This window comes from Haplochromis burtoni, unplaced genomic scaffold (genome assembly GCF_018398535.1).
Source record: "Haplochromis burtoni strain Fernald_Lab_line unplaced genomic scaffold, NCSU_Asbu1 Contig_4, whole genome shotgun sequence".
Lineage (NCBI taxonomy): Eukaryota > Metazoa > Chordata > Actinopteri > Cichliformes > Cichlidae > Haplochromis > Haplochromis burtoni.
The window spans coordinates 220,245-232,307 of NW_024582365.1; the positions used below are offsets into that span (position 1 = coordinate 220,245).

Here is a 12,063-nt window from a genome sequence, read left to right on the forward strand (position 1 = left end):
GTGTGTGTGTGTGTGTGTGTGTGTGTGTGTGTGTGTGTGTGTGTGTGTGTGTGTGTGTGTGTGTGTCACAAGCATTTGATTAGGAATGATAGAAACCTCTTGTGCAGTATTAACACACTCCAGGGCACATGATAGAGCTTATGTCACACAACTGCCATCAAACCACAATATCAGCTCAACTTTTTCTTCTGACGTGCCAAGAAAATCTCATAGAAGGAAAATCACTACAAATCAGTTAGGGGGCTTGCCCCTACACAGAGATTTACAGATTAATGCCAGATACCATCACCTTTTCCTTATCTAAGACTCTTGAGAGCGAAGCACCTAGACAAAGTCCTGAGGCAGCCCAACCTGCCCCCTCCTGGCCTGAGGAGGGAAAGATCACCTTTCAGGATGTTGAGATGCGTTATCGCGATGATCTGCCGCTGGTGCTTAAGAACCTGTCCTTCACTATCCTGCCTGAAGAAACCATCGGCATTGTGGGCCGCACTGGATCAGGTACGACTGACCTTTTCAGTTCCCCAGCCGGCAGACTTTTCAGCTTCCGTTTGCACTTAAATGTGTCTGCATTTGTTAACGCAGCATGTTTTCTATATGCGTTTGCAGGAAAGTCCTCCCTAGGAGTAGCTTTGTTCAGACTTGTGGAGCTGACTGGGGGCTCTATTATCATTGATGGAATCAATGTTGCACAGATCGGTCTGTATGACCTGCGGAGCAAGCTAGCTATTATTCCTCAAGAGCCTGTGCTCTTCATCGGTACTATCAGGTAATCCATTGATAATTACTTTCATTATTAATCACTGCAACTGGTTTATTGAACTACCTTAAAAATCTTTTGGCTAAAAAAATCATATCAGAAAACATCAACGTTTTGGCAATTAATGCATCTGCTTTAATGGAAAATTAGTTTTAGTTGTACAACCAGGTAGATAGCTACTCTCTTCCTCGAAAGTGCCTATAGTCAGCCCATCTGTTTAAAGCTATAGTATATGTGTTGAACAGCAAAAGTGAGCAGGATATTTTCCATCTAGTCACTCAGTGTCTGTGATTGTGTTTTCAATTTTGCCTGAAATTGGCTTTTGGGAGATGTTGGAAGATGTCGCTGCTGTGTGTGCACAGCGGTGATCTGATGTGTGCCCATTACAAAAAGGAAAAATGATGCTTTGTGTTAAGAAATTAAACAACAGGGGTGCTAGGTCTGACAGGCCAGAGTATTCAAAAGCAAAAAAGCACCTCTGTTTTGTGAATGAATTCCCTCAGCTGCAGGTCAGAATCGATCCTGGCCATGGATTGTTTTGAGCTCAGGATCAGAGCATGCTGCCCTTCTTGTCATAATGTGAAATAGACACGAGCAGATGCATTTCAGGAGGTTGAGTTTGCTTCGATCACCCTAAAAACTGCCCCAGATGTACCAATTTGTGAGGATGTGTGGTCCTCTGCATAAAAAAACACACTTCATGAGACTAGAAAAGTATAATATATAAGTGTTGTCCATTTATCACTGTCATAATGTATAATCAGTATGAACATCAATACCATGGTTTATTTCCAATAGGAGCAATTTAGACCCATGGGATCAATACTCTGATGCTGAGGTCTGGGAAGCTCTCGAGAAGACACATATAAAAGAAATGGTGAGTTACAAATTGGTTGGAGTGTAAATTATATTTTACATGACTAGAGCAGCTTCCTTTTACATCTTTATGTCCCTTTGACCTTCCTCAGGTCAGCCAGCTGCCTCATTCACTCCACTCAGAGGTGACAGAGAACGGAGAGAACTTCTCAGTGGGAGAGCGGCAGCTCCTCTGTGTGGCCAGAGCCCTGCTGAGAAACAGCAAGGTGCTGATTGTATAATGCTGCTGGTTTATATTTCCATGTGGAATAGTTGATAAACTCCTCAGTTCTAAAATGAATAATCAGTCTTGCCATACAACCACCTGCATGGGATACCACTGCCCCCTGCTGGTGGTATCCCATAGCTGGTACGGCTTCTGAACTGATAGCATGAGGTCAGACATCATCAGGATATAGCGTATAATTTTATTTGTTTTCAGCTATTTTTGTGAAGTACTATTTCATAACTTTATATGTCAATAACCATGCATGTGCTCCACAATTTCAGCCTTTTCTTTGTTTGGAAGGTTTCTTTCAGTTTTCTTATTTCATCTTATTTTTCTGCAACCTTGGTTGATTAAATCAGCTATCACACACCTGCCCCTCAAATGCCTTTCACATCATAGAAATTCTCCTTCATTGGAAACAAAAACTTTGCTTTGAGCAATATTTGCATCATTTTTTTTATATTATAAAATATAACTCGATTCCATAATGTGGGTCGTTAGAGTCAATGAAACAGTGCAATCGAAGTAACCAAACTCCTATAATATGAATGCATGTGTCTCTTTTTAAAGATCCTTTTATTGGATGAGGCAACAGCAGCCATTGACACCGAGACAGATCGTCTCATCCAGGAGACCATTCGCACTGCGTTTGGCAGCTGCACTACTCTCATCATCGCCCATCGTCTCAACACAGTGATGAGCTGCAGCAGAGTCATGGTCATGGACAGCGGCCAGGTGAATATAAATGCAGTATGTCTGACTGTGAAACTCGGTCCAGTGGTTGAAACTCAATCGTTGATGTGATATTCCCTAAATTACTGTGTGTTTGATATGACGGATGGGATGAGACAGTTCATGTTTCACTTGAGCAGTTTTCAAGACTCTTGATGGTAGCTGATAACATGAAAAGCACACAAGTAGTCACCAGTTTATGTGTTTCAGCCCTTAATCAGTTGAGTTTGCATTTTTGGCATCAGTAAGTAGAGTAAAATAAGATGGATGCATCAGAAGAGACAAGATTTATAGCTTGAATTTACACCCAGTTTTTTGGCTGTGCAGTGGAGTGAAAAAATCACAGATATTCATAAGCGTGTTGTTTTATTACTATTAGATGTACCTAAATGGTTCATTACTTCATGCATTTTGCATTAAAAAGACAATTACATTGCCATTTTGTAATCTTTGGCTTTGCCTGTATTATAAAAGATCCCAAAATATTTTGTTGTTCGAGCCTCGTTGATAATGTCAACATGGCTCAAACAGTGTTGGCCACTGTGTGCCGGGAGTGATCGCTACTCCTTATAGGAACTTATGATTCAGCAAAGTGCAGCAAAGGCTGTCTGAGGACAATATTTCCCACATATTGAAATGCTTTTCATACACGGCCGCTGGGAAATATCTTCGGTTGGAGTAAGTTTGGAGATAATGTGCCCAGACTTTATATGCAAGTGCTGATTTTGTTTTATCCTTTTCATTCTCGTAGATTTTGGAGTTTGACAGTCCCGTTGCCTTGCTGGCAGATGAAAACTCAAGATTTAGAGCCATGATAGAAGCATCAGAAAACCAAAACAGATAAAACACGCTGGAGCTGAACTTTGGACGTGAGCTGTGATCCTACAAAATATCAAGCTGAATAAATGATTTGCACACACACACAAATCCTGCCAAGTGTGAAAATGATGAGTAAAGAAATCCACTGATGGGTTGTCCATGCAACCGTGTCCGTTTATTTCCTCACCAAAGACACAGAGACAGCACTTCCTAACAGCACATCAAATCTTAGTATGCTAAGTGAGATCTATCAGCCACCTGCTCTTTGCCGCCGTGTCACAGGAGTTGTTTCCTGGGCACCAAACAATTAGCTGCAAGTGAAACAGAGCTGCGTCTCTGACAATAGCACTTTATGTGTCATGTGGACACTTGGAAGGACGTAGGATGGTTCTCTTTTTCAGTTAATCAGTCAGACACTAAATTAGTTTTATTTCCATGACTGAGACCTGACAGTCCAGGAAATTAATGTTCGGCAGAAAATGGTGTGGATCAGATTTAATTTCTTATTTGCATTGCTACTGATGTTTGTTTGTTTATGTCAGGAATTTATTTGTTTGAATTAATTATTAAATACAGTATATATGAAAAACATCACCTTCTATTCATTCCTCAAAATGGCTTTCCAAAAGAGGCTAAAATGTTTGTGTTTTTTTGTTGTTGCTGTAATGAGATAATTTCAGTAAATTATTGCAGATGTGATATGTGCCTAGACCTGTAAACAATTCCAGGTTATATAATGGAGTTAGCCATGTAAGCATGCTCTTTTTAGACTGCATGCAAGCACTGTGTTTTCAAATTAGCTCATCTTTTCAAATGCTGGAGTTGAATGTTTTACCAGCAAGATCATTTAGGTGTTGAAGTATGGTGTGTGGTTTGCAACAAAACTGAAAACCATCAGGGTGTGTCTGTACATGTTCTGTTTTCACACATGAGAGGACTGCAAACGTCTGCCTTCGAGTATGTGCTGAACAATCATGAAAAGTGCAATATCCCTTATTTTCAAGATTGCCTTTGTACACTTGAGATTGTGAAGCTGTAATATAAATTTGTTAAATGTGGGATTTTTGATATATAGAGGTTTTTTTGAATAAACCTATTTTTAATTTATTGGTGACGTGTCTAGTCTATTCTTATAAGATGTGCTTGTTTGATTTGTCTCTGGATTCCTCAAAGTTATGAATGCATACGCAGGAAAGTGTTACCAGAGGAATTTTTGGAAGGAATCTTTTGCATTCCTTGAGAAAACAAACTAGGGCAATTCATGTTTTATCTTCACATTGAAATAATTTCGATACATGCTTTTGATTTACTAGACTCGATTCATACATGCTGTGGAGGTCTTTATCAGCCTAAAAGCCTTGAGCCTTCTTCATGCTACTCTTGTTTTAATGGAAAGGAAATTGCAGTATTTTAAAAGTAAGAGCAGTCAGTATAGTATAGAGGGAAAAAGAAAGTTTTGTAAAGTGTTTTGTTGCTCCTTAGCAGCAAAACATCTGATGATTTTTCCTTGGGTGACTTGCCTAGAGTTAGCTACAAGTTTCAAAATGAGAATCAGTTAAAAGAAGTGAGCTTACCGGCCTTTATCACCCTCACTTTATTCCCGCTTGAGGCTATTAGCCTGAGGAAATAGTAGCCAATGCTACCAGTAAACATGATTTGCATTGTGGGTACTGCAGACACAGTGTGTGTTTTTTTTGTTTTGTTTTTTGACAGGGGAAAAGAATGCATGGAATACAAAACACATCTGGTTCTACTGAATTTTAAAGCATTTCCAATGTGAGTGTAACAGTGCCGCAGACGAGTCACGCTGTATCAGTCAACTCCTATTTTTCAGTCTATTTTATAAAAGTCACAGAGACATTTATACATGAATATTCCATTAGCTCGTTAGGGAATTGTGAAACCTTTTGTTTCAGAATAACCCCGCATGAACATGACATCTAAGGCCTCCTCCAGTACTGTATGCAGGCGTTCAACAAACGCAAAGGTTAAATTGGGGTTTATGAGAACATTTCAAAAGTGTAAAGTCCTAATCTGCAGATTTCAGCAATAATCTGCCCACATGCACTTCAGCAAAACTAAGAAATCCACTTTTTTTTAACCCTTGAGATCAACTCCAAGTGAAGAAACATGAAAGTAACAAATAGAACATATGACTTTCCCATCTGGTCACCTCTTCCTGCAGTATGAAAATCCACCAAACTGGCATAAACAGCTGTTGGTAAATAACATAAATTCCTTACAAGGTAGGGAAATATCTGAAGATCGTGAAGTCACACAGGAGTAAAGGGAATACCTTTAATTTATGAAACTTGAACTATTCCACATAATGCAAAAGTTACACTGCATTTCATTTGGAGTAACCTTTGTGTGTGTTTTCTCGGACCCCCAAATGATTGCATATCAGACTCAGAATGTTAATATTTTTTGCCCAGGATTTACCTCCTCATCACACACCTTACCTGCTGCCTTCATCCTTTAATGTATACTTGAAGAGTGTCCACAGTGTTTTTGTGTTGTAACTTTTTATTTTATTTTTTTGGAGGAAAATATTTGAAATGTTTGACTAACTGTGAAGTTTTTTCTTCTTAAAAGCTCAGACTCTGACTTCCTCAGTCCGAACTGGAGGGACAGATTTTCATATTACACTGAGATAACTGCTAATGTGCTGAAACTGGAGTTAAATATGGAAAATTTTCTGGAAGATTATTTCTGAAGACATCTTAAAGAAATTACAAGAAAGCTTGCCTGAGTTCGGACTGTGTTTAAGAATAAAAGTGCTCATACCAAATATTGACTTTCGAGTTAGTTAGAGATGTACAAACTTATTTTGCCGTATTACACCATGTATAAAAACCATGTATATTTATTTTGTATATCTGTGTGCATGCGTGTGTTGACTAGGCTTTAAAGGTTAAATGGGAGACCACAAATTATGCAGGATGTAGATTTTTTTAGTCAGACATTAAAGCTAAATACCCCCTAATTAAATCTAATATTATATAATAGCCTAATAACCAAATACACGTGAGTGTTTTTAATAGCACACTTTTAATCAGAAAGGAAAAACATTATTTGTTCTCTATTTACTTACTAGAGCAGGGGTCAGCAACCTTTAACACCCAAAGAGCCATTTGGACGCAATTTCCATGCAAAAGAAAACACTGGGCGCCGCAAATACTTTTTGACATCTAAAATGAAGATAACACTGTATATATTGTTTTTTTTACCTTTATGCTTTGTGTGAAGAACTAAGGTGTGTTGCTTAAATCCATGAAGTACAGAGAAAATTACATTTTATTTATGTAATGAACACACTTTGAACTCTTAAAGAAATATAACAAAAGCAAAATGATCCAGCAAACAAAAACTGTTGTGAGCCGCCACCCTTATATCGCCTTTGGACTTTTGGAGCCTTGACCTGACTGTTAAAAAAATAATTGGAAAATGAAAAGTAGATGTTTGCAAAATTCTGCCTAAATATGTATTTTACCCGGTTAATGTGTGCAGCGCCGCTGCAGGGGAGGCGGACGCACCTGAGCGGCGCCCGCAATCACGCCTTAACGTCTGTGCTCTCTATGCTGTTGTGTTGGTGTGTGTCGGGCAGTGAGCTGAAAAGCTGCAGCCGGCTGTATGCGTACAGCACCCGTGTGTGAAAAGTGGTCAGTAAAGAGATGCTGAAAAGCCTGTTCATGGAAACATCGTCGGGTCTGCCGTGGTATGTTTACAACGGGACTTCTGCTCCTGAACCTCTGCGCACAGCGTCTGCAAATCGGGGCTGTACGAAGTCACTTTCAACTTTACGCAGGACTGCAAGCTGTCGTCTGTGAGGCGTGAGCGCTGTTTGAGCGGCTTATTTTGAGCGATCAAAAAATAATAGAATATCATTTTAGATTTATATTTCAATATCACAATAATCTTCCAATTTAGAACTACAAGTTAAAAAAGAACTAACATAAGTAAAATACACAAAAGCTAATTACTTAAAAAAACTAATTTATTTTCCCAAACCACGCGGAGCCGCACTAAAAGGACTAAAGAGCCGCCGGTTGCCGACCCCTGTACTAGAGTAACTTCTTCTTCTGTATAGGGTTTACTGGCGGTTTACTAGAGTAACTAAAAAGCACAAAGCTTTTTATGCAATTTAGTTTCCCTGACTTTTATTTTGAAGTTCACGACTGGAACCCTGCCGGAAGTGAGTTTGGCTGTTGTAGCTCGCCCCAGGCTGCTGGAAGGAGGAAAGCCTTAGCTGTGATGCCGCTGGATGATGGCTGCTTTCGGGATCTTAAGTTACGAACACCGTCCATTAAAGCGGCCCCGACTCGGCCCTCCGGACGTTTATCCGCAAGATCCAAAGCAAAAAGAGGTCAGATTTGACGACGTGCTCCCTGAACGGCCGGGAGTAACGTTTTGTCGAGGAAAATTGTAGGCAGAGGAGCTGTGCGAGCTAACACTAGCTTGCAGTCCTGTGAACGGTCTGGGCCTAGCAATAACAATGAACAGAACCTAGTTGTCAGTTTGTTAGCTAGCTTGCCCTTCTTAGTTGACAATCAGCTACTTGGTAAGATCGCTGAGTTTGCTAAGCTAACTCTTCGGGTGGCGGATGCGTTGCAGTTTGATATAAACTGCAGCCATTGTCTTACTGTGTGGTTTTAAACAATATGCGCTCGGTGTTGGATTGTGCGTGACTGTTTCTGTTTAATAGCCATATGGTTTGTTTTTACGAATAACCAGACCTTCAAAGCTAATCTTTATTACCAGCAAGCTGTAAATTATTTGCTGAGTTTTTAGACTGGAGTTTGGCCTAGCTGAGGTATCCCTGTTCGTTCATATCCAGCAATAACCTGATGCAATCTGTTGATGCAAATGGAAAAAGTGACTCTTTATGTTTCCCAAATAATAATTAAAAAAATGTTTTTATTGTTATTTATGTTTACGTCATGTCTGCAAAACCAATCAACCACGCATCCTGACTTTCTCAGTGGTCTGGGATCTCAAATTATACCACTAACGTCGCATGAAAAATACCATTTCTCTTCGCTGAAATGTGTTTCAGGATGAGTTGACTGCATTGAATGTGAAGCAAGGATTCAATAACCAACCAGCTGTATCCGGCGATGAACATGGCAGTGCCAAAAATGTCAACTTCAACCCTTCCAAGGTAATGGCTCATTTTAACACAGCTCCTGCCCTAGCATACCATTCACAACTGGATAGATCCCCCCTCCCTGCTGGATTTTGGCCATCTTACATGTTCCCCTCTCTCTTTATAGATCAGCTCAAACTTCAGCAGCATTATTGCAGAGAAGCTGCGCTACAGCACGTTTCCAGACACAGGGAAGCGTAAACCACAGGTCAACCAGAAGGATAATTTCTGGCTTGTCACAGCGAGGTCACAGAGCTCCATCAATAACTGGTTCACGGATTTAGCTGGGACTAAACCTCTGACACAGCTGGCTAAAAAGGTAAGACTTAAAACCCTTGTTTATTATTTATTATTGGGTATTCCTGCAATTGGTTTCCTAGTTGAGCACAAGTCATTAAGCCACCTAGTTAGTGAGTTAATTGTTTTTAAATTTATGATATGAAGTAAGTACACATTAAAGCACAGTTTAAATTCCTGGGCTGTGGAGAAGCAAAATCACAACAACAACTACACTTTAAGTTTTCCCAAAGCATGCAGGAGGAAAGCCTCAAGTTCAGAGAACCTGAAAAGTTATTAATGATTTTTAATGTGCTTCAGTAGCCAGAGAAGCTACTGGGGGGATGGTAGGTCTGACCACAGTGCCATATTCTTCTCCAGAAAACTGACTAAAAGCGACTGAGACGTCAGTAAAAGCATGAATATAAAAAAAACATTGATTCCAAATAGTCAAGAACAACATTTAATGGCAGCTCTAAATAATTTCGATTGGAATAGCATACTATAATATGATGACACTAATAAATGTTGTGATCTATTATACTCTTCTATTAAAGGGGTCTTGTCACAGTTTCAGAACGAGAGCCATTGAAAGAAACGAGTTTATTCCTTGCTTTGGATTAATACTGAGTGTAAACAGCTTATGAGACTCAGAGACCAGTTACTTAAAACATTGTTACAATCTGGATTAAATACTGATTGATTACCTTTTATATCTGCAAGGAATAAAGTCGCACAGACTTTGAGAATGGCAAAAGCAAATTTTTTCATGACTGTAATTAATATTGCTAAAGGAAACTGTAAGCTAATTTGGGAAAATATTAACTAACTCCTTGCTAACAGTAAGCATAATGCTGATAAAGACCTTGAACTTAAATTTGCCAATGAGCTGGTATCAGAGCTTCTCACCCTTTTTCCAAAGTACTATTAATGAAATTGCACAAGTGTTTTCTAATTCTTGTCACCCTCAACAAAATATTGGGAATACTGACACCAAAGAGGATGTTTCTTCTGAAGATTCAAAGTTCAACATTTGAAAAATTACAGAAAATGAAGTAGAAAATATAATCTCTAAATTAAAAAGTTCTAAAGCAAGGGATGAGTGTGGGTTTCATACCAATTTCTTGAAGTATTATAAATCTTGTCTTTTGGTGCCTGTGACCCATCTTATTAATTTATCAATGACGCAGGCAGTCGTTCCTCTGAGTTGGAAGGTGGCAAAAGTTACACCAATTTATAAATTGGGTGATAAATAGACCCTGCTAACTATCGACCTATTAGCATGCTCCCCATCTTTTCAAAGATAGCAGAAAAGTGGGTTGCTAAATCATCGAACATCTTAATGACTCCAATCCGGGTTTGCACCCTATGCAATTCGGGTTTCGCACTCTTCACTCAACTGAAACGGCTGTCTGTGTTTCTGTTGAGAGTGAAGTCTTACTTAGACAAGAGCAGTTATGTTGCGGCTGTTTTTCTTGATTTCCGTGCGTTTGACACTGAATCATCTTAAGCTCTTGTCTAGACTGTCAACATTTAACTTTAGTAATCGCACCGTTAAATGGATACAGTCTTATCTATCAGATAGAAAACAGTGCGTGCAAATAAAGAATAGCAAGTCACCCCATCTTTACTGTGCGCAAGGTGTCCCGCAGGGTTCAATTCTAGGCCCCCTGTTATTTTCACTTTATGTAAATGACTTGCCCAATGTGTGCAAAAATGTGGACACGATTATGTATGCTGATGATACGGTAATTTTTACGCAAGCCAAAACTGCTGCTGATGCAGCCCATCAGCTTTCATTGGCATTACATGATTTACACAAGAACTAATTAATGTTGAGGAATTTAAGTGTTTGGGAGTGCTACTAGACTCAAAATTATCCTTTAAAAAACATGTTAAAAAAGTAGTGAAAACTGTAAATGTTAATATACAGAACTTTAGACATATCCACACATCATTAACAGACACAGCAGCGATTACATTCCTGCTCTCTATGATACCGGCTCATATTGAATATTGTGTTACAAGTTGGTCCTATACGAGCTCTGCTGCTATTGGGCCAATCGAAGTGTGCTACAAAAGAGCATTGAAAATATTACATAAGAAACCTTTTTCATATCACCATTGTCAAATTTGAGATAAATACAAGTTTTTAAATTTTACTAATTTCAAATGATTTAAATCTGCCTGTCTAATATACAAAGTTATACATGGTCTGGCGCCTCCACCAATGAGTGATTTTATTAAACCAAAGTCTAGCAGTGTTGCCGGGTCTCGACTGACTCGAGCCACTGAGAGATGTAGTTGTGAATTGGCATTTAGACGGAGCACCTTTTCACAGATGCTCTGTCATATCAGGGAGTGAGCTTCTGCAATACTCTTCCACTGTCAGTGAGGGAAGTACAAGTCTCCCCATCTTTAAGAGTCACTTAAAAGGGTGGCTCAGGGACACACAAACATGTGATCATGTTTAATTAATCATGCTTTATATTGGACATGAAAAAGAGTTGGTGTATTACAACTATTAGTGTAATAGGTCAGTGCAATATCAGGACATTCAGGGCATGTGTAATACTGGGGTTTTTGCAATATAATTGATGTGTTTCCATTATTGTTATCTATATTGTCCTCTCTTGTCCACTCTTCTTGTCATTGTTTGTTCTAATATAATGTGATCAGTGTTTTTGTCCTTGTCACATGATCTGTAAATAGTGTCTCTGTATGTTTTTACTAACTTGTGTGTAACACCAACCTGCCAGAGGGTCTGCAGATGCAAATTAGCCCAAGGCTATAATCTGTCATATTTACATTTGTTAAAATGTTCATTAATATGTATTGCCCCTCTTTCTAAATAAAATAAATAAATAGATAAATAAAAGAGACTTTAATGTTTAGCCAGCAGGCATGCCAAGTGGATCCATGTTTCAAATTATGGGGCATTTTCTTAAAGGTTGATGAATAACAGGGGAATGTATGCCTGCAGAGATTGCATGTTACCGTTTTAGGATTGTCTTTTGAAATGGTACTTACTGAAATGGTCCCACACTTTGGATTTCCTGCATGTTTAATAGCTATATAACCATAAGGAGCAGCGGTTTGAAGTTTAGTGGCTCTTTTGCCTCTTAAAGTTGAAATGTGATGTTGTGTGCTCTACTAGATAAGCTATTAACAGAGCTGAGTGTTGTAGAATATCATTTATAAGTTGTCATTTTTGTGTTATATATGTGTGTGTATATATATATATATATA

General features: G+C 38.9%; 2 protein-coding genes across 5 annotated transcripts in view; both read left to right on the plus strand.

The window, feature by feature from the left end:
- The window catches only part of wu:fb13g09 (multidrug resistance-associated protein 5), a 29,834-nt gene extending 25,346 nt beyond the window's left edge, over nt 1–4,488 (plus strand). Inside the window, exons 25-30 of the mRNA XM_005913107.2 lie at nt 306–498; nt 607–766; nt 1,556–1,634; nt 1,726–1,839; nt 2,412–2,576; nt 3,325–4,488. Of these exons, the coding sequence (XP_005913169.1) occupies nt 306–498; nt 607–766; nt 1,556–1,634; nt 1,726–1,839; nt 2,412–2,576; nt 3,325–3,417 (804 nt within the window). The 3' untranslated portion in view covers nt 3,418–4,488. The remainder of the gene's footprint in view (nt 1–305; nt 499–606; nt 767–1,555; nt 1,635–1,725; nt 1,840–2,411; nt 2,577–3,324) is intronic.
- Nucleotides 4,489–7,537: 3,049 nt separating this feature from the next.
- The window catches only part of med12 (mediator complex subunit 12), a 31,049-nt gene continuing 26,523 nt past the window's right edge, over nt 7,538–12,063 (plus strand). For 2 of the 4 annotated variants that reach the window (XM_005913110.2, XM_014333794.2), the window contains exons 1-3: nt 7,540–7,758; nt 8,449–8,553; nt 8,666–8,857. In XM_005913110.2, the coding sequence (XP_005913172.1) occupies nt 7,657–7,758; nt 8,449–8,553; nt 8,666–8,857 (399 nt within the window). In that variant the 5' untranslated portion in view covers nt 7,540–7,656. Of the gene's footprint in view, nt 7,759–8,448; nt 8,554–8,665; nt 8,858–12,063 lie in introns of all 4 variants that reach the window. The other 2 variants (XM_014333785.2, XM_014333792.2) reach the window with 2 other exon arrangements.